General features: G+C 35.8%; 1 protein-coding gene across 1 annotated transcript in view; it reads right to left on the reverse strand.

The window, feature by feature from the left end:
• Positions 1-20,886, reverse strand: part of COL28A1 (collagen type XXVIII alpha 1 chain) — a 62,041-nt gene that overhangs the window by 22,116 nt on the left and 19,039 nt on the right. The window contains exons 13-25 of the mRNA XM_085050790.1: positions 19,572-19,640; positions 18,267-18,335; positions 17,263-17,331; positions 16,412-16,480; positions 15,685-15,753; positions 14,279-14,347; positions 13,803-13,874; positions 11,841-11,909; positions 11,206-11,277; positions 10,513-10,581; positions 7,704-7,772; positions 3,381-3,452; positions 1,830-1,898 (exon numbers count right to left, since the gene is read on the reverse strand). Of these exons, the coding sequence (XP_084906916.1) occupies positions 1,830-1,898; positions 3,381-3,452; positions 7,704-7,772; positions 10,513-10,581; positions 11,206-11,277; positions 11,841-11,909; positions 13,803-13,874; positions 14,279-14,347; positions 15,685-15,753; positions 16,412-16,480; positions 17,263-17,331; positions 18,267-18,335; positions 19,572-19,640 (906 nt within the window). The remainder of the gene's footprint in view (positions 1-1,829; positions 1,899-3,380; positions 3,453-7,703; positions 7,773-10,512; positions 10,582-11,205; positions 11,278-11,840; positions 11,910-13,802; positions 13,875-14,278; positions 14,348-15,684; positions 15,754-16,411; positions 16,481-17,262; positions 17,332-18,266; positions 18,336-19,571; positions 19,641-20,886) is intronic.

Genomic DNA, 20,886 nt, shown 5'->3' on the forward strand with positions numbered 1-20,886 from the left:
AATTATATAGCTGAGGAGTTGCTTGTCCCAGCAATTATATGAATTCATGGTTGTAAGAACAGAAGGAACTTGTGACCCACTTTTTAATCTGTGATATAAATCAGGCACTATGGTTTTCCTAAGTGCATTTCTGCATAGTTGTATAGTTGTGATACTTTTCAGAAACACAACCACAAACACTGATTTTAAAAGTTGCAGTTATGAGAAATTTCACTGCGAGTATTTGTCTTGATATTATGATATTGATTATGATGTTATGATAATGTGGTCGTTTGATAATGATAGTGGTTTCCTTTCATTTTAAAAAAATAAAGCATTTATTTCCATTTTGGATTTAGCTCAAATTTATTTATATTAGGCCACTAAATTTCCATTGAAATTCTGATTTATATTTCTGGACTTCATAATCCTTGAACTATGGCATCATAATGGGAGTTCATCTTTTTTTGATAATGTGACTTCCCAATTCCTTTTCTGTAGGAAATACTACTTTCCAGAATTATACATTTAGGAAACAAGGAAGAATTCAGACATAATGATACCCACAGACATTCTTTAGTCATAAGTAAAGTTTTTATCACTATCTGCCTTGACAATTTCATATTTCATGAGATTGTAGGAATTTAATGAAATGTTTTTCTGTAATATCAAGAAACATGTATGATAAGACTACATTATATCAAGCCTGGTATTTCTATTTGGAAAGATTCAATCTCATACAGAAAAATCTAATCAGTTTAGCCATATGCATTCTTTGTAAACTTATATTGAATAACGTAATTGAAATTACTTTTAGCTCTCGCATTACTTGACGTGAAATGTCTTGTATTGATAGGCAGTAATTCAGAATAGAAGCAAAAAGTCAGGTTTCCCCAATCCCAATGCCATTGGGACCATTCTGTGGTAATTCTAAAGTCAGGTCCTTCAGGTCCTTCAATTTTTCCCTTATTGTGGATGTTTTTGAGAGGTTATTGCAGTTTATTTTATATGTGAATTCTCCTGTTCTGGGAACTGAAGTTGAAAGTTCTTTCTGTCTGGGAAAAAACTTGTTTGGGCAATATTTCTTTTGTTTCCTCCTGCAACAGGCTGCCTGTTTCTTATTTCACATATGCAATGAGGAAATCATTAATAAAACCACTCTGTGATATTTTAAAGCAATTGTTGAATGATTTTAGTCCTAAGTCTCTTTTTCCAACTTTTTATAACATAACAATAGGACTTTTTAGGTGAGTTACATACTGCTCACAGTTTCATAAGGCTTTAGCTATTCTGTGTTTTATGAAAAACATTGGAAGTGTTTCAGTGTTGTAATTCTAATCCCTTTATCAGTTTTTTTTTTTGTTTGTTTGTTTGGGGTTTTTTGTAAGTGTTACCTCTAAGCAAATATTAATTTTAGATAAAGGTGTAAAATCTTCTCTTAGGAATCCAACTTTAAAAATACCTCAGTAGTTCCATGTAACCCCTAACTCATTTTTCAGCCTCATCCCTAGAACTTCTGCCAGAGAAAGGAAGGGCATAATTATTAGACAATACTGTGCCATGTTAGATTCTGACTTCCACATGGAAACACCAGCCTCTAGAAACGTCCTGGGTCTTTGGACGTATGGAAAACCTGCAGATTTGCATTAAGTCTGAGGATAAAGCAAGAACTAGTTTCTATAATGTCAGAAAAGTCTATCACAATCTTTCCTTCTAAGAGAAATGAAAAGTGGGAGATGAGAATGCAGCATTTTGTCATATATTTGTCATTCTAATTGAATGCATTTTCGGAAGATGTTTGTCTACCTTGTTTACTAAACAGGTGCATTGGTCTACCATTGGACAAATACCTTTGGTCCAGCATCTCCCACGCCTTTTGGGCCTGCTGGTCCTTGAGGGCCTGCTGGTCCTGGAGGTCCCTGGCACAGCAGAGGAATAAAGAATGTCAGTAGTTGTCCTAAGATACTTGTGTTCTTCAACAAGAACAGAATTTCTTCACATTTCTGATGTGTACTGAGCAACAGCCATCCTCAGTCCCAGGCAGAAACCTAAAAAGACTCAGATTGGTGAAAAAAGTACAACGCTTGACTTAAGAATATTGTTCTCAGCTTAGAGAAAACAGTGAGAAAGCAGACATTGCTCCATGATTCATATGCTGCAAGCATTAGACAACTGAAATACCAGAGCTAACTCATTTAAATTTGGGGATAAGGTAACCCTAACATACCCATGTGTATTTGTGTTTGATAGTCTGCTCTCCTGAACTCCCTGCTCAGTTCATTTGCCCCTTCAGCTGCCTTTCACACTGTTGGAGACATTCCCAGGCTCCCTTTCAGCATTCAGATGGCTTTGACGCATCCTTCTACTAACTTTTCTACATAAATCTTGTCCATGTCTGGTTTATCAAGTGGTTTATCAAGCTGGCTTTTTACAGCTCATGGGGCATGGAATGGCAGGGGAAAGATGCTACATGGTGCTGCATGTGACAGCACAACAGAACCTTTGCACATTATGTGATGTGAAATGTGTCAGGTACATGGCACTACACCAGGAATTCTGAGGGAATGCCTTATGAACCAATTCTGATCCCAAAGGATCTTCTCAGGATCAGTTTGAATGATAGAAGTTTGGAGCTGAGCTGGAATTTGGAAGCATTCAGGTCCCACCACAGTGCATTTGGGAGTGCTTGCATGGTTGTAGTTAGGAATAAAGCTGGATTAGAGACATAAAGAAAATAGTGCTAGTGGAAGTTGACATGTGGTGGTTGAAGGATAGCAAGAGTATTTCCACTTTCTAGTGGAAAAAAGAGAGGCTGGTCAAACATGTCTGTGTGGCTTTGGGTGACTGAAATTTCGGATGATATGTCCTTGTATTGGAATGTGCCAGCTGAAGTACTCAGGTACTAATTCCCTCTGAAGCCAAACATCAGAAAAGCAAGAGGTGAAAAAATATTCAAGTAAGAGTATTTAACTGCCCAGTATGAAAAACAGCCGAAAATCCAAGGAATTGAAAATGCAAAATTTGGCCAAGCAGATATGATATTAGAAATCTTGATCAGAGAATAGAAAAGGGAGGGAGGGAAAGTAATTCAAAGCAGTGATTATATTTAAACACATACAAGCAGTCATAAAGATTTTTATGGAATTACATGATATCCCACTCATAATGATGAAATGAGAACCATTCATATCCAGTTCCAACTGTTTTAAAACTGGTGCCATATCTATGACAGGAAAGGGCTTCAAAATATCCATGAAACATTGAAATTAGCTAAACAATGATTAACTACACTTAGTTAAGTAACTAAATTGAAACAACTATACATTGAGTTATCACATAGAAATTTTTGTTTTGTTCTGTTTTTTGCTGAACACAAAGTATATAATTAAAATTGTACTCACAGCTTCACCTCTGTCACCTTTGTCACCTTTTGTTCCATGGGATCCAGGTGGCCCAGCTGGTCCTGGGTACCCCTAAACACAAAACAGGAAGTCAGAAATCACGCCACCACCTGGACCATCACACAGTGTAAAAAATACTAACAAATCTGTAAGGAAGCTATTTAATATCCTTTTGGAAATACAGAACAGCAGTTACCAGCTCTCGCAATTTATTCACAAAGTTAAATTGTGGTTTCAATTGAATTAATTAAGATTTTAGAAGAATAAAAGTTCTTATTAGGAAATTGTCCATTTGTAAATTTGTAGTTGCAGACAGAAGTCTTCAGAACATTGACTTTATATTCAGCCAATACCAAGTTAAATTTATTTTTGAAAACAAGATTCTATGAATTTGGGGGTAAGTTTGAGCAATGAGTATTGAATCCAGAATACTGAAACATAATACGCCAGCCTTAAGTTATACGTTGCACATTTTGTGCTTCCAGGTAATCACAGTGGCTTTCTCATACAGTGAAGCAAAATTTCATTCCACAAATGAAAGCAGGAAAAGAAATAAATACAGCCAGTTATAAGAAAAAGATCAGCCCAAAATGCTTTCTTATCAAAAGACAATCACTCCTTATGCTGACTCTTTCATTGAGTCCCACTAACGATTTGTGCATCTGAAAAACCTCAATGCTTCCTTTCATGGCCAGAAGAGAAGCAAATAGCAAACTTTTCCTCATTCCAGTGATAGTTTTCCTGACATTTTATGAGAAAATTAACTGAGCCTGCGATCTACTGTTCATAGAATCAAGAAAGCAAACATATTGTTTTGAGGCATCCCTGAAGATACGCTGTTGGTCTGTACTGTAGATGCTCACATCACAGCTCTGGCAATTGGAAATCCTCATTGATATGTGTAAGTCACACAAAGCACGGTATGGATATTGTGGCTGTACAGAGAGAAGTGCATGCCCTTCACTCAGTCCCACAGAACCAAGAAATGTTAAATAGCCTCTAGGAGAGTGTTGTAGAGTGCTGTAAACTACTCCTAGAGTGTTGCTAATGTACACAGGTAAAATATATCCTCAAGAATAATTACATAAAAATATAGAAATATTTCCCTGTCTACTCAAGTAAAAGGAAATAACAAGAAAAGCTAAACTACAAGGGACAGCAAACTGCTGTTTTATTGCGTATTGTGTAAATTTCATTGCGCATTCTGTAAATTTCTACAATAATATAATACTTCAAGAAACCAAGAAGAGAGTCCAGTCAGCAGCACAGACCTCAGCAGCTGGTCTGTCTGAATACAGTGTCCATGTCTGGAAAACAAATCATCTTGTACTCTACTTAGATATACAACAAATCAGACTTTCAGTCAGAATTTCCCATCCTATGAACATCTCTACCATAGACACAAATAATCAGTTCTTATTAACCAGTTCAGTCCCATCAGAAAAATGGAAGAGATGCTTTGGGTCTCCTAAAGATATACATCATAGGTTTAGGCTAGCAGGTAGATAAATGAAGAAAGACAAGGTACACTCAATGTTCTGGTTAAGAAGAAACCCTGAAATTACTTTAGATTAAATGTGGATAGGATGCATGGATGCCTTAAGTTTAAGAAAATTTTATGTAGTAGGTCATTCCTGTATGAATCCAATCTATTCTTGAATCCAACAGGACAGTTTCACTGAGAGACTTTAAACAGATCCTGACCACAAGATTCAAATTGTGTCAGCCCTGGAAGATGTCTCTTCATGTCTCTGAATTTTCAAATGATAGAATTCTGATCCAGCTCTGCAAAAATTTAAACAATGACCATGCTTCTAAATAATAAATAGCATTATAATGGAAAGTCAATTTCACCTCTTCCTGATCCTTAATATCCATAGTTCTTAAACGGTGGGTAAAATTAGGAGTGTTTTAGAAATGTTTAATAACATTTTTATTTAACAAGAAAGGAAAACATGGATCATGGGTTCATATCTGTTTTTACTTCTGATCTCACTACAGTAAAAAACAGCCAAACAGATGTTTTCATTTAATCATAGCAGACCACTGTAAATACCAAATACATGTTAACACATTCTCTTCTGTGAGAATTGGGATTTTGTCAAGTGTCTGGGTTTGCTATTAGTAGCATAGCTATAAAAGCTATCAATCTACTTAGGTCAAATCTACAGCCAAATCTTATATAAGAAACAGTTCTCTATTCCAGATTATTTTGCTGGGGCTTTTTAAAAAGTCACACAAGAGATGGCCCAGGACCAATTCTATGATTATTGCTTCCCACAGTTTTGTCGTGTCTGGAAGAGGCAATCACAGTAACTCACTCTCAGTCAGTGCACTGGCAAGAAGGCAGGTGCCACTGATGCCACAGATAGTCTGCTAAATTAATTATTCTGCTTTTCCAGCCTCTCCAGGGTTTTTATTACTGCCTAGTTTTCCAAGGCAGTAATATAAAGATAGTTGCTTCTACACTCTTTCAAAACAAAAAAAAAAGTATATTAACATAAATCTTGCATCCATGGTCATTATAAAGAAAAAAAACAACGGCTGCCATAATCAAAACCTAATTGATTATGTATATGACTGGACAATTAAGTCATGTTCATCACTTCTTTTTATAAGAAAGATAGGGTGAAATAATATTCTAGATTATAGACAAAGGAAATTTAGAGGTTTTAAAAATCAAAAATAAAAGCTACTGAATGTGTGTGGTTCAATATGATATTCAACATCCTCTGGTAGGTGTACAGGTAGAACTCTGTCAATCCAGGAGTAAAGCATTATTAGTATTCCTAAGATGTTATCATTCAAAAGCTATTGCATTAAGTGGCTTTATTTTGAACCACATTGTGTTAGATAGACAGGAACTAATTGGTTTCTGAATTTGGGTCTATTGTTTATATTTCCACAAAATGAAACAGTGGAATTGAGTGGAAAATTTTATGTGCTGACATGATAAAGTGGAAAGGAAAAAAAAGATGTTTCCAAAGAAGGTTCTGAATTTCAGTCTGGAAAGGAGATCACAAGAATGGTACCTTTCCCTGAACTACTCCTTTACCAGAAGTGGCAGAAGTCTTATAGAAATTTGCAACCCAGAAGTTGCAACTGACAGAATTACAATATGATATAAAGTGTGCTAGAGAGGAAGAGGTGAAAGCTGCAAAGAAAATGTATTCAGTTTTTGCAGTAGTGGACATGGGATCAGTTCTAGGACTGGACTTTTCAGTCTGCTCTTAAACAATGTAGAAAGGTGAGTGCCACAGTTTTCTAGTGCTGCTTTATTATTCTGATTAGCTAAATGTAAGGAAATTCCAAGGACCTGAGGAGAAACCTTACTTAAGTGTTTCAGTAACTTGGTGACAAAACACCAGCCAAATTCTGTGCTGATAACTGCTATGCATTATGCAAGGAGAAAAAGCAGTCATAACTTGATGTACCTAACAGTCATCCTGAACTACTACTGCCACTCAAGAAACAGAATAGAGAGAGCCATTCCTTGAAAAGTTTGATTCACTGTTCAACAGGGATAAAATCCCATAAATTTCATTCTTTGTAAATTAACCTATATTCTTAACCCCTAAGTTATTTCCCACTGGCAAGAGGATGGTCCTTGGTCTCACCTTATTCTTCAAGCAGCCTAATGTCAACTCATGTACTAGAGAAGAAAATTTTTCATTCTCTCACTTTTGTAAAATTTGCAATCTCCTTGTCACCACTGAATCCTCAGTTTCATCTCTGTTCTTTCACTTGCACATTGATCTTGTCACTTAACCTCTAAAAGCTAGAAAAGTGAGCACACCAAGCCTGCTACAAACTACTGTACTTCATTACTGGTGTTGATGTTGGAATTTGAAAGTATATAACCAAGTAAATCCTATTCTGTAACCTATATACAAATAAGAAACCCCAAAATCTATTTTTAAAATTCTTTATTTTGGATCTTATGTTTTTGAATGTGCATGCTTGGTAACACTGAAATGCCTCTGTTAAGGTAACTAATACCTCTCAGTTTATACTCAGTAAAGTGCATATTGCCCATGCAGAGCTGAAAAAGACCACATGAGATAATGACAGGTGGGAATTTTGCAGGGTGAGGTACACTGGACTAGTTATTCTTACTATTTTGTGTTTTTTCTTTGTAAAGACAGAAAGTTTATTTTAAAAATAGAAATAACTTGGAATGATGGAAAAGTTGAAGAATTGATGAGTTCAGTTCCTGGAAAAGTGGTTCAAGTATTCTATATTCAAGTGGTTCTATATTTTCACAAGAGTTTTGCATATGTCTCATGCTTATTTACTTTCCATTTTTTGTCTAAAAACTCATACCGTAGGTCCCATTATTGAATTTCCAGGACGTCCATCATCCCCCGGTGGTCCCTTGTCTCCTGGATCCCCCTATCCGAAAGGAAACAAATCCAAAATTGTATCAGTTATACTCAGTTTTAGCTTCCAAAGTTTTACAGAAAAGAACAAGTATTTGGTTCTTTCTGAGAGCAAAATCTATTGAGTTAGGTAATATAAAACCAGTATTTCCAGAGGAAGATTTTACTACCTTGATTCTGACCTCTCTTACACTTCTGCTTCTCCCCAGCTGTGTCAAAGAGTTTGTTCTACCTTGACGAATAACTTGATGGCTTTAGTTTTCAAATGAATATCATAATTCTCTTTGAGGGGCCAAATGCACCTGTGGCTCCTGCCTGCTTTTGTCCACAAGCAGGCTGCATAACCTTGTTTCTGCCAGAGCACATAGAAAGCAGCAAGGAAATTCAAAGACAAGTGCTGACAGAGTGTGTTTCGAAAACCTGCAGATGCAATGGTGCAACACTTCAGAATCACAAGGTCCATAGTCTGATGTCTCAGAGAAAAACTCGAGTTTTCCACAAATATTACACAGCACAACTTTTTGGTAATAGCTCTGTCAGTGGCTTTCCTGGAAAGCAATTAGGCTTAGAATTCATGTTCCTTATGTTAACCCTTCATGGAGCAAAATTTGGCTACTTCTAGTGTTTAAACTTTGACAACAGATGTTTCACTTTACATTAAGGAACTTAAAAAGAAAATTTAAATTTTCAGTGAAACATTTGCAATTTCTCAACTGGAAGAAAGGAAGAAAGGACATGCAGCATTTCAGGAAACATTTACAAGGGAATGCAATTAAATGCTCTATCAAAACCACTGAGCAGCTGTAACCATGACAAAGAAATATTAGAAAAAACAGCTTTCTAATGTTACTGTCCCTATATTAGTAACTGCATAATGGTTGTTAAGGGAAATAAAACTCCAGTCCCCAAACGTGGGTGTAGCTTAAAATAAATAAACTCCCAAAGGACACAACCACGGCTTCCCAGGAGGTAAGACCTCTAGCAATCACCCTCTACCATCCCAATTACATAGAGATTTCCCAAAAAGACCTCAGACCACAACTCCCCACTTTGAGAAACAGTCCCTGCATTAGAAATTTATAATGTCTGCCTTCTCAACTGCAGATACCAGGCTGTTTCAAGAATAAAATTAGTAGTTATCATTGTACTTTCCACAGTGGAGAAAGAAAACAGACTTGTGTAGCTTGTTACATTATCAATCAACTGTCCAAAACATAGTAGATATTAGTTTAAAAAAAAGAAATTATGATGGAGCTAAAAATACAAAGTTTTGTATATTTTCTAAACATCAAATTGCATTTTATAATTACTACAAATACTTGGGATTTTTTCATTCATTACTGCCCATATAAGCCCTGTTCTAAAATTTAGCACAGAATTTTGAACAAGTCCTAGTAGAGACTCTAGCGGATTTTGGATCACAGCCCATCTGCTATGAAAGTTATATGAATTGGACTGAACAGAAGAAAATAATAGTGAAAAAGGCAAGTAAGTCTACAAAGTTGTTATTTTTCAGCATGAATTCATTAATGAACAATCTTGACTTCCTTACTTGTCTATTCAAAAATGTCACAGTAACTAGAAAAGTGCAAAGAAAGGAAACAGATTTAATTATATGTGTCTTCATACAAGTTGTTCCTTATAGTATGTCATTTGCATTCTCCTCACATAAAGTTTGTCATATTATTATGGTTTGAAACCAATGTAAGAAATATGAGCACCTCAGAATCTTCTTTTTTTGTTCTCTGTGGTTGCATTTTTACTTCAGATATACCCTGAGCGTTCTGCATTTCCATCATTCTTTCTCTTGCATGCACAAGCCAAGTCCAAAGCACATCATATCCCTCTGTGATATCCTATTGCCGGCTGATGAGTATATTGTGTGTGCAATACCCTCCTGTACTTGTGTGTGTGGACACATATATTTTTAAGGAAAAGGGAAATGGGGATGAAATGACTTCAGAGTGGTAGGACATTAGTGATCACACATTAGTGACTCCCCTGCTCTAAAAACTAACACCAAAGCTGAAAAGCATCAATTAAGGTTGAAATTACCCAACAAAGTATAACAAGAGTAATTCAAGTAACAAAAGTACTTTATTCTTTAAATTTTCAAATATTTTTAAAACCTTCTAAGTTAGCTTTATTTTTGCAGAATCCACCTATTTTACTCAGCAGGACAAGTTCCATTTATTTCAGGTACATTTTTCCCTTAGAGGTTATGAGCCCTAGCCCTAGGGCTAGTTAAATAGCCCTAGCTATCTGATATATGACATTTCATTTCAAGTAGTACCTACAGGCCAGCTGGTCATTTGGGAGTGACATACAAACACTCATCTCCAAAAAAGATCAGCATACAACACCCTAGAACTATATATAAACATATTCTTGTAGGGGTTTCATGCCATATTGTAAGTAACAAAAAGCAATTTGGAAAAAAAATACTTCAAACTAATTAATTTCATAGGAGGGAACAAACCACAACAGAAATCAAATGGTTTTTTTCCTAGACAAATGGCTTCAGGAGGAAATAACTATGTACCAAGTTCAGCATGCTATTAAAGTGCCTGGCTTCCAAACACTCTCTGTTAATTTATAATGCTTTTTAGTCCTTATTTCTGAAATTCCGTAATTTTTGTTCCTACAACAAGGAATTTTAAGTTCTTTAAATCACATTCTTTTAATTTTTATAGAAATAGACACTGGAGATTTTCCAATCTTTGGTCTTTAGGAAGTCCATATCAGACAGTCACCTTTGGTCCAGGAGGTCCCCAGATAGATGATCCAGCTACACCAGGAGGTCCTCTCTCTCCTGGATCACCCTGTTACAAAATGGTATAAAATAGTCTTAAACAGACAGTTTGACTTTCTGAACTAAAAATATCTGCAATATAGATCTACCTGCAAAACAGGCAATATTGGAAAAATACTTAAATCAACTTACTGTTATGAAAGCTGGTCTAAGTATTATGTTTTAAATAAGTATTGGTTGAACTGTGTATCTGACTTTTTTAGCTTTAATTAATGTTTTGTGGCCATTTTACAAACCCATTGGAATAACAAATACACTTGTATTATTTCGATTTCCTTATCAATCAGAGCAACACTCACAAAATATAACTGAAAGTTAATGATTCAAAGTAAAAATTTGCAAAACACTCATGGTTAGAATCACTTGGACAATTTTAATTTAGCTTACCAGTGCCAATAATTTCATTTAGCTTACCAATGCATAACTATAAGGTATGTAATTATATATTTGCCTTTTCTTTTTCTCCTTGAGACTTTTGTGTCATTTAGGACAGAGGACAGAAATATTTCTGCTTTTCCTTTGTTTTGTAAAATCTTTAAGGATTAGATGCTTGAGAATTTTTTACATTGCATAAACTCCATAGATTTCTTAATCAAATACAAAGAGAAGGGTTACTATGGAAGAACTAGCTTACTTTTGGTCCAGTTGGGCCTTTTGGTCCTGGAAGACCAATCGCTCCCTTGGATCCTTTTTCTCCAGGGTCACCCTGAAGAAAACAAACTTTTTTTTCAATCACAGCAAAGATTCATTCACAGCTGCAGATACACAAATAGCCAAAAACACAACAATAATGACACCCATAGTTAGAAATATGTTTAGATGCTGCACTCCAACTGAAATCCTACTCATTTATAGAATTTGCCCCAAATGTCCTAAATTATATGAAATAGGAGATAAAAGCTGTCTACTAATATATCTTTCCAGGTTTTTAATTTCATATTTAGATATCTAACTATTCTGCTAATTTCTCTTAGCTTCTCTCTTGCTATCAACATACTGAGCTAATTTGTCACCTCTGAACTTTAATGGAAATTCTGTACAGAATTTTTAGGAGATCTCTACTGCCCTGTTAACTTTAGGCTCTACATTTATAGTCTGATTTTGCTGCCCTTGTTCAGGCTACAGAACATATTGCTCTCTCTTAAATCTTTTTAAATCATCAGTTAAAATAGAGTTGCTACTAAAGATCTAATGAATGAAAAAGTAGGTCAGAATCCAAACTCCTACAAATTTTTTTAGTATTTTCCCAGTGTGCTTGTCAAGTCATACCTTTTGACCTACATCTCCTTTGCCAGGGGGTCCTTCTGGGCCTCTTGGACCTTGATCTCCCTTTTCCCCCTAACAGAGATTAAATGGTTAGTTACTTTTCAACTAGGTAGTTTTATTGATAGACTTATGAGAAACAATGCTTGCATAAACACTTTCCCCACAAATGTCAGTAAATATCTGGTGATTTCTTTTTCCTGCAAAAAATGAAGTATTCTGCCTCTTAAAACCTTGCAATCTCCTACATTCATATTCCTTATTTTCACAGACATTTGTAATAGTGCCATTTGCAATTGCATCAGTCTTTTGCAGGAAGAATTCCATGCATATACTTTTAAGAGGAAGAGAAGTTCTTGCAAAGTTATCAGAAAATGTCTTGATGAACCAATTCTGAGAAGTAATTTTAGACAAATCTAGCCAATGGCCAATCCAGGCTGCAAATATTTGCCGGGAACATTACATCAAATAATTCACAAATAACCCACATAATACAGTCTATTAAGGAACATTACCTACAAAATATTTATGTATAATACAAGTCAGATTAGCATATCAGAATAGCTGTAGGTAATTTAGAGAGTAAAAGGTAGATTAAAACGAGGTTAAAATCCGTTTCTGATTTGAACTGTTGATGAAAGTGATATTACAGAGCCTGTTGTTGATAGACATCCTTCTGGATCCCACTTCTGTGAGACATTTTCACAGCTGCAAATAACTGCTGTAATCCTGTTGTTCTACTCACTGCAGGCATCCAGCTGCTCTTTGCACTGCCCTGAACACCCAGGGTAGCTGCTCAGTACTAGTATTTTCACCTACAATGGGTTACAACAGGAAGGTGACGGCACAGAGTTAATCATCAGAATAAAGCAAATATGCAAGAGAAAGACCAAAAAACCCAGCATTCCCAAACAGAAAGGCCATCTGTAATTTCATCCAAACATTTATTCTTAATAGTGATGCACTTCTGATACAGTGGGATCTTACTTTTCGAGCAGTGGATGATTCAGATTTTAAAAATATAATAATTAGCAACAGAAATGCTACATATTTTCTCAGAGCAGAAGGCTCATTGCTTCAGGATGTAGCTTGCCAAACTGGTATTGGCACTTATAGGTGACAAAAATGTGAAGCTGCATTCCTAAGAGATATTTATTACAGCCATTCAGATATTTTCTGATTTAAAGCCCCACAGTCAAGAATGCTGATTTGCATACTCCAAATTATATTTAGTTTATCAATTCTACGTGTCAGCCAGCTGCTACCCTCATAAAAGAGCTGCACAGTAGCAGTCTTGAGGCACCTGGATCCTCAGCAGCAGTTAAAAATCATACAAAGCACTGACTTTTGCTTACTCAGCAGCTCATTCTTTCTGGAAAGAGTAAAATTAAAAGCTGGCCTCTAATTTGCTCTAAATTTACCTCTTTGAGCTCTCTGCTTTGCACCCCTCTAAATTACTGTCCACCATTTTGAATTTATGCTTCTTTTTCCCAATGTGGTGGAGTTTCTCCAAAAATCTCAGAATTTCTCTTGAAAGCAAACAGCCCTGGTTTCAGCTGTTTTTAAGGTTCCTCTGCCATGGCTGACAGCTTTCAGCCACAGCTCACCACCCTGTGAGATGCCCTAAGTCACATCGCTTGAGCATTACTTCTTGGTGTCAGGAAAAATCTGAACAGGCTAAAGACAAGGGCTTTCTGCTTCTCCAAGAAGATTGGGAAATTTAGAGTAGTCAATCCTCCATCAAAGGCAGGGCTGCTTGCCTGCAACTCAGTTGGTCATTCAGACGGTAACCACTGTTAGTAGAGTTTGCTGGAAACATCTCACCCAGTCCCTTAGCCCTGGCAAAAGTATTGGCATATGCCTTCCTCAAGGATGAACTCCTTATCATTGCATACCTGCAAATAATCTGTCCTTCCTTTATCATCATTTTTGTACACCTTTTACATGTGGTAAAATATATTTCCTTACCTTTCTCCCTGGCAACCCCTTCTCTCCCTGCAACCCCTTCTCTCCTGCAAGTCCTGGTAGACCTGTATCTCCCTTAAAGAAGAAAAAATTGTTATGTCTGCTACTTCAATAAGTTCTTTATTCTGTAAAATGGATCTAACAATTAGTAAAAATACTAATTAAAGATAAATAAATATTTTTGCTCAAATAAAGGTTGTTATTTCCAGTAAGTTAAATGTTCTATAGAGACAGTAATTTTTAATACCCATAAAATAAGTATTTGAAATTTCTTTCCAAGTCCCCCACCTACTTCTAAATTTGGGGAAAATCTTGTTCCAGTTATGGTTGTGACAACAGAGTCACAAGAGTTACTGAAATTCCTTCTTGTTTTGACCACAGTTAATTCATACCAAAAAAACTTCTACTTGGTTTATCAGCAATTAGTGGAAGAATTAAAAAAACATGTAAAGGACAGTTAAAAATAAAAGCAGGCTCACTTTAAGTCCTGATGAGCTAATTCCTGGAAGTCCTGGTTCTCCTTTTTGTCCAGGTTCACCTGGTTCACCCTAGCAACAAAAAGTCTTTAGTTTAATAGAGGAACACAATTTAGCTTCATTCAGTACTTGCACTATCTAATTAGCTGCTTATTTAATCATCATAGAAGTGGATGTGATGATCCTTATGAGTCCCTTCCAACTTGAGATATTTTACAGTTCTAAATGGTCAAGTTTTCAGACAAGAAGTTTGCAAACAGAAAATTCTGTTCTTTAAAACTCCCTGTAACTTGTAGGACTGCATCTATTTCATTTAACCCTGCAGTGGACAGAAAGTCTAAGTTTCTTTCTTACACATTATACAGTTTAATTTTTACTTTAGAGGACTAAATCAAAAACTCTTAGGTCACTAAATGAAAAGTGAGTCCAAATAAAGAAAAACCAGAAGTCCTGCCTAAGAGAAAGTTTTACCCTCATAATTCTTTCTTACAGTAGTTCTAAAACAGTTAAAGAAATAGGAATTCAATTTTTTAATTTTGCTATATCACCGTAAGAGAATTGTCCTACCACATAAAATATTTCACAGGTTCCTATTTTTCTGCACATTAATATCAAATATTGCTGCTGTAACTGCTACTTACATGCCAAAGTTATGCCCAGAAGGAAATTACTGGTTTTCTCCCTGCTTTTGCTACAGTGACTAATATCTTCCTTTCATAAATCAAGGTGAATACAAAGCACACTTCTGATTTACAGTTCATCAGTTCATTCCACTTGCTTTCATTGTATTTCAGCAATTCCCCTTTTCTCGTCTGACAGTGCTCACCTGACCCTGTGCCACTAGAGGCCTGACAGCAGTAATTGTTCCCATCATTTTTGTGTTCTCTTCCTCCTTCTGCAGTGTAGGGTCAGCTAAGTACACTTCAGCTCTTTTTCCTCTCCTAGTGTTTCTATCTTTGGTTTTGGTTCTTTCTCATAATGACCACTGAAGGCTGAAGGCCAGGCTGAAGGTGTGGTGGGCTTAGCCTGAAGTCTCAAAACCATCACTGAACTAAAGCTAAACTGTTTGGTAAAATGCTTTACTTGAACACAGCATGTATGTGGCACCAAACTCATTTGACACAAACATGTCTGAAAGATCCTCGGTTTATAAATATGTGTTCATTTAGAACCCAAAGGTCACATTCACAGACTTTAAGGGCTGATGCTAAGCAGGCAGAAGCCATAAACTCCATCTGGGGAAGATCTTTTAGCATGGATGGCTTTCCCTCTAAGTTGCAAAAGGAACTGAAATCTCCAATGAAGAGTTACATTTTCATCTCATAAAACACAGTTTTAAAAAGGTTGGCAAAGACACTTAATTGTTTTTTGACAGTGCTGCTTTTAAAAAACAATGTCTAAACCATTACCTTTGGACCTGGCCGACCTAAACCTTGAGACCCTTTTGCCCCAGGGTTTCCTTGTGGACCCTGTATACCCTACAAAGCAAAATAAATGAGTTAGTGCATTACACTCTTCCACATCTGAAATTCATGTGCTTATCTTTCAGCTAGCAATGATTTTATCTTATCTTTAAAGGAAATCAATCAGTTTGCCTGTCCTCAGGCTTAGTTCTGAGATCTTTATTTTTCCTCTGTCACTAGCCTGTGGATTTTACTGATGTATCAAGTGCACCTAAATCTTGACTGCATGGAATACTATGATGGAAGCATGAAATCTTCTTTCTAAAATGAACAGAACCCAGATGATGTTGTGGGATGTTTCAGTTTTTTATCCAACCGCTAAAGGGTGTGTTCAAGTTTCGAAGGTTTTGACATTTAGAAGTGGTGGTTCTGAAGCTTATGAAACTCTTATGTATAATATATCACCATCAAAACACTGCCATCTGATTTATGTCTTATGGAAATTATTATGCAGATTAGACTTAATTTACATTTGCTTGATTCTAAGACCATTCAAATCAGTTAAAATCAGTTGTATTTACAATCTTTGCTTAAAGACTAGTTTGATACTTTTAAAAATGAAACATGACTATGAGATTTTTAGTGTCTTTACATCAAAATTACAGCTCTGATAAAATATAAAGTGTAAACAATGTATGCAAATGCTCATTACATGTTCAAAATGTAGACTTACCCGGCTTCCTGGATTGCCTATTCCTGGTGGTCCTGGTGGGCCCTGTGGTCCTACTTGGCCTTGTTCACCCTATAGAAAAGGTATTCCCAAAAACTAAATTGCAACAGTCCATGCTATCTGATAAACATATTTAAACTAAACACAGAGCAGCAGTACTCAGGCTACATTATCTTGAAGTCTACTGCTTCTATTTTAATTAATTGTGTTTGGAAGACCAGGAAGTCTGCCTATGACAATTGATCTAACAAAAATAATACCACTTCTTCCTTACAAACTCTATCTCACTTACAATATCAGATGACCATACCTGTAACCTTATTGTTGGAAGGATCCCTAGCTCATCTTTACACACTGAGATTAATTTTAAAGATTTTCTTGTACAGAAATACACACAGTTTCTTGTACAACACTCAGAAGAAAAACTTGCAAGTGTAAACACAGCAGCTATGGAGTATATCAAAAACCTAAAAATATCGGAGTGTTTCTTTGCCTGTTCCAGGTCCATTAGATTAGATGACTCAGGGATCTTTACATTTTAATATTTATTTAAAAAATTAAAATATTTTAAATAGAATAGTTCTGAAATTATTTTAGGAGAAAAAGAAGTACATTTCTTCCCTTATACTCCCAGATGCATAGAATACAGTCCTTAGTGCTCTAAGTTAACAGGAGCAGGTTCAGCTACTTGTATTGCTGAATGCAGTGCATGGAGCTGCACAGAACAGTGTAACAGAGTTCCTCAGATCCAAGTAAAACATACCTTTGTTTTGCCGTGACATAGCGTAAAAAATTAATTTAGCTATAAATATAATTAATTATAGATACAATTAGAAAAATACTCTGTGCCTTACCTTGTCACCTTTGACTTGTTCACCTTTTGGTCCAGGTGGACCAGCTACACCTTCAGAGCCTTTTTCACCCTAAAAATATATGACAGTTTTGAAACTGTATTTGAGAACTTATAAAGAACACCATATTAGACAAACTGGTCATCACAATGTGGATAATGAGGAAAAAAGTATTCCTTTACAAACAAACTAGAAAAATAATCAGTGGAATTACCAATATTAGAGAAAAGAAATTGGTTATAACTCATAACATACTTCATCTGCATTCATTGTGTTGTTGAACACAGGACTTGAAAAGGAGAAAATTAAATACTAGGAAGAAGGAAGTTACATTTTGAAAATGTGACAATGTGTTTACTAGTTGGAGATATCTGTTCAGAACTAAGTGCAAGGACATGACTGATGCCTTTTCCATAAAAGGAAGAAAAATCTTCTTTACTTAGTAGTTCAAGGCTCTAGAGAATCCTGAAGCGACTAAAACAGAGGGATGTATTTTGATGGGAAGCCCAGTTATGATTTATTCATAAACCTTTGATGTTTGTACTTATTTTTAAAAAGGGAAAGTTGACATATATTAACCTGGCAAATGCCCTTAATGAGATAACTGTCCACAGAGACTCATACAACTCATCTTTCAGTTTCCCAAAATGGTAAGGAAAATAAAAACAGTTGCTGAATATTTTCTTCCAATACAGAACATAAATAGATTAGTTGTTTTTTGGAAGACAATTTATCTTATTAATGCTACCAAAAGAAGTTATCTTATTAAACACATAAATAAGAGAACTTTTAACTCATTTCTGATAGAGGGACTGTACAGGTTTTTTTGTAATTACCTTGATAGAGTTTCTGAAATCAGTGGGATATTCAGAGAGCACAGCGATTCAGAAAACCAAGATCCATCATCCAACATTTTATACCAATGGAATTATCAGTGGCCTTAAATAACTTAGACACTGCTGCAAATTTAGTCCACAATGTTAAAGAAGTAATTTCCATAAAACTACCTTTTGGCCTTGAATGCCCTCTCCTGGCAGACCTTTCTCACCTGGTGAACCAGCAGGGCCAGGTGGTCCCTAAAAGAAAAGAAAAAGTACATTCACACTACACCAGCAATTCAATTTTTATAGACATTTTGTTTGATTTGCTAGCACAAGATTTTGCAACATTTATGATTCTGGTAAGTAAAAATGCTTCCATAAAATCTGGCTGAGCCCAGGCAATTAAAATGAAGTGTAGCAACCATTAGTTGGGTCATTTAGACTGAAATAAGCCAGTGCTGAGTTGATGTGAATTTCATAATTAATGTATACAGATTGTACTCTCAAAACTCAAATGAATCTGTAGATTTATTTATAAAAAGTGTATTCTTACAGTGAAATGTATTCCTTATAATTTCATATCATTTCATGATTGTCATAATAAAAATAATCAATTTGAACATTTTTTTAAATATATGACAGGCTAAACATGCAACACTAGAGGACGTTAATTTTGATTTAAACAAGTACAGAAATAATTTTTTTTCTAAAACTTCCTGTCGTCTTTCAAAATTCAGCTAACTTTCATTATTTAAAGCTAGTAAGTACTTTTAAAGGATAATCTTGATTAAACAGAAAGTTTCCACATAATTTTGTGAGAAAAATAGTCTTTCACAACCACAAAGTAACTTTCAAAAATACTCTTAGAATTAATCTAACACTCATCTGCATTTGTGGCTTCATATGCACAAGAAAACCATACATTTTTTACATTTCAGGAAAAAAAAGCAGCCAGCAAACATTAAATCAAGAGCTTGCCAAAGTTCTGTAATTGAGAACACAAAGACATAATTAAAAGCATGTAATTTGGGATCTTGCTCTTGATGCAATCCAAATCACACACAGGAGTCAAGGGATGTTTCAGCTCTTTTATTTTCATCTTCTTGAAATTTTATTTTAGGCAATTTTTAAAGATTATCCTCAACTCAAAGAAGTAGGAGTACATATCTATCTATCTATCTATCTATCTATCTATAAATATATTTATAGATATATGAAAACTGGGTACTGCAATCCTGCTGTCATGGGCCAAGCAATTTTTTATTTCCCCAAAACTTACTTGGATGTGGTTTTATTCTCCTGCTTGGGCAAGCCACATGCAGCTAGTGCTGCAATACTGGGCTGGAATAGCTGAACACACTTGTGCTGCTCCAGACTAGGTACAAGGTTGTTTATGGAATCAGTAGCCAATACAGCTACTGACAATCAATTACACTCACTAAGACTTACTTTGTTGCATTTCAATTTCCAATGCATGTATCACTGACTTACAGGTAGTCCTGGCTCACCAATTCCAGGAGGTCCTGGCACTCCAATTTTACCTTCTCGACCTTCAGCACCCTAGTGAAAAAGAAAATTAGAAAGTTCAGCTCTAATTCAGTTTGGTACTTTTGAAGATCATAACATTTACATATAGGTGACTTAATGGTGTCACCACAAAGGCTCAAAATCTAATGTGTAACTTCTCCTAAAGAAAAAAAAAGCATACATAACATTTTAGAAACATCTGAAAGTACCTTTCAATTAATACTGGAAACACTAGATTGCATTCCAGCCCTCAAGACATAGAGGTAACTGCTTAAAATTGCAAGGCCTAAGAGATGAGAGGGAGGAGGGAGTCAAGTCAGACTAAATTTGGCTGCAGTAGCAAAGCAGGAATGCTCAGGTGTGAGGGATGCTCACTGCAGCCTCTGAGGTACTCAAAGTCTGCTTCAGTGGAGCATGGGATTGCATGGGAATTCCAGGAACTGTAGAGTTTCTGCATCTTCTATTTACAAGGTGTTATAATCGTTACAATTTGTCCAGTTTACTGAGGACTATGTGCTTCAAGGATAAGGGCACAGGATTTTTAGCTTTCAACAGAGTAGTAAAGAGATGGGGTAACATTTCTTCTCTGTAAACTATTTTCCCTTCTTGAAGGACCCACTGTTCCTCCTATTACATAGCAAAATACTAGTTTCTGAGCTTATAAACCCTCTCTCTGTCCTGGGGTCTGCCCCACTGAACAAGAAATATGCAGGAATTCATTGAATGTACAAATTCAATACCTAGAAGCAAAAAAAAAGGTGTAAGTATACTACACAGTGGCATTTGGCTCCAAAACACGGGGAAAAGATGGCATAAAGCTACACCAGAGACTCAGCATCAGAAGAAGCAGAGTGAGATCTAGTTCTGCCCAATTTACATTTCTTGTCTGAGTCTGAGATGCAGGTCTCTGACAAAACTCTCATAAATTAAGGAGTAGTGTTTCCTATGCAGACGCTTTTACAGTTTTCCAAAAGGAGATTTGGCTGACCACCATAGGCAGACATGACTTTTCCAAGACTGGATTCCACCTTGTAGTCTTTTACAATAAAATGAGATGGAGGAATTAAATGCTGCATGAAAGATTCTTATAACCTCTAAGGATTTTCCTGTTCCCTAGGGAAAGACAAGGCAAATCTCTCACTTGACTGTACATCACAGTGACTGAGATGTATTTCTATACCTTGAAGTGTGCTTTACTCATTAGTTCAAGCATCTGCTAGTGCTTGAAAATCATCTCACACAGTTATCCCCCATTTAAATGGCATAATTTCTGACTTTT

This window comes from Lichenostomus cassidix, chromosome 2 (assembly GCF_008360975.1).
Source record: "Lichenostomus cassidix isolate B80296 chromosome 2, HeHo_3.0, whole genome shotgun sequence".
Lineage (NCBI taxonomy): Eukaryota > Metazoa > Chordata > Aves > Passeriformes > Meliphagidae > Lichenostomus > Lichenostomus cassidix.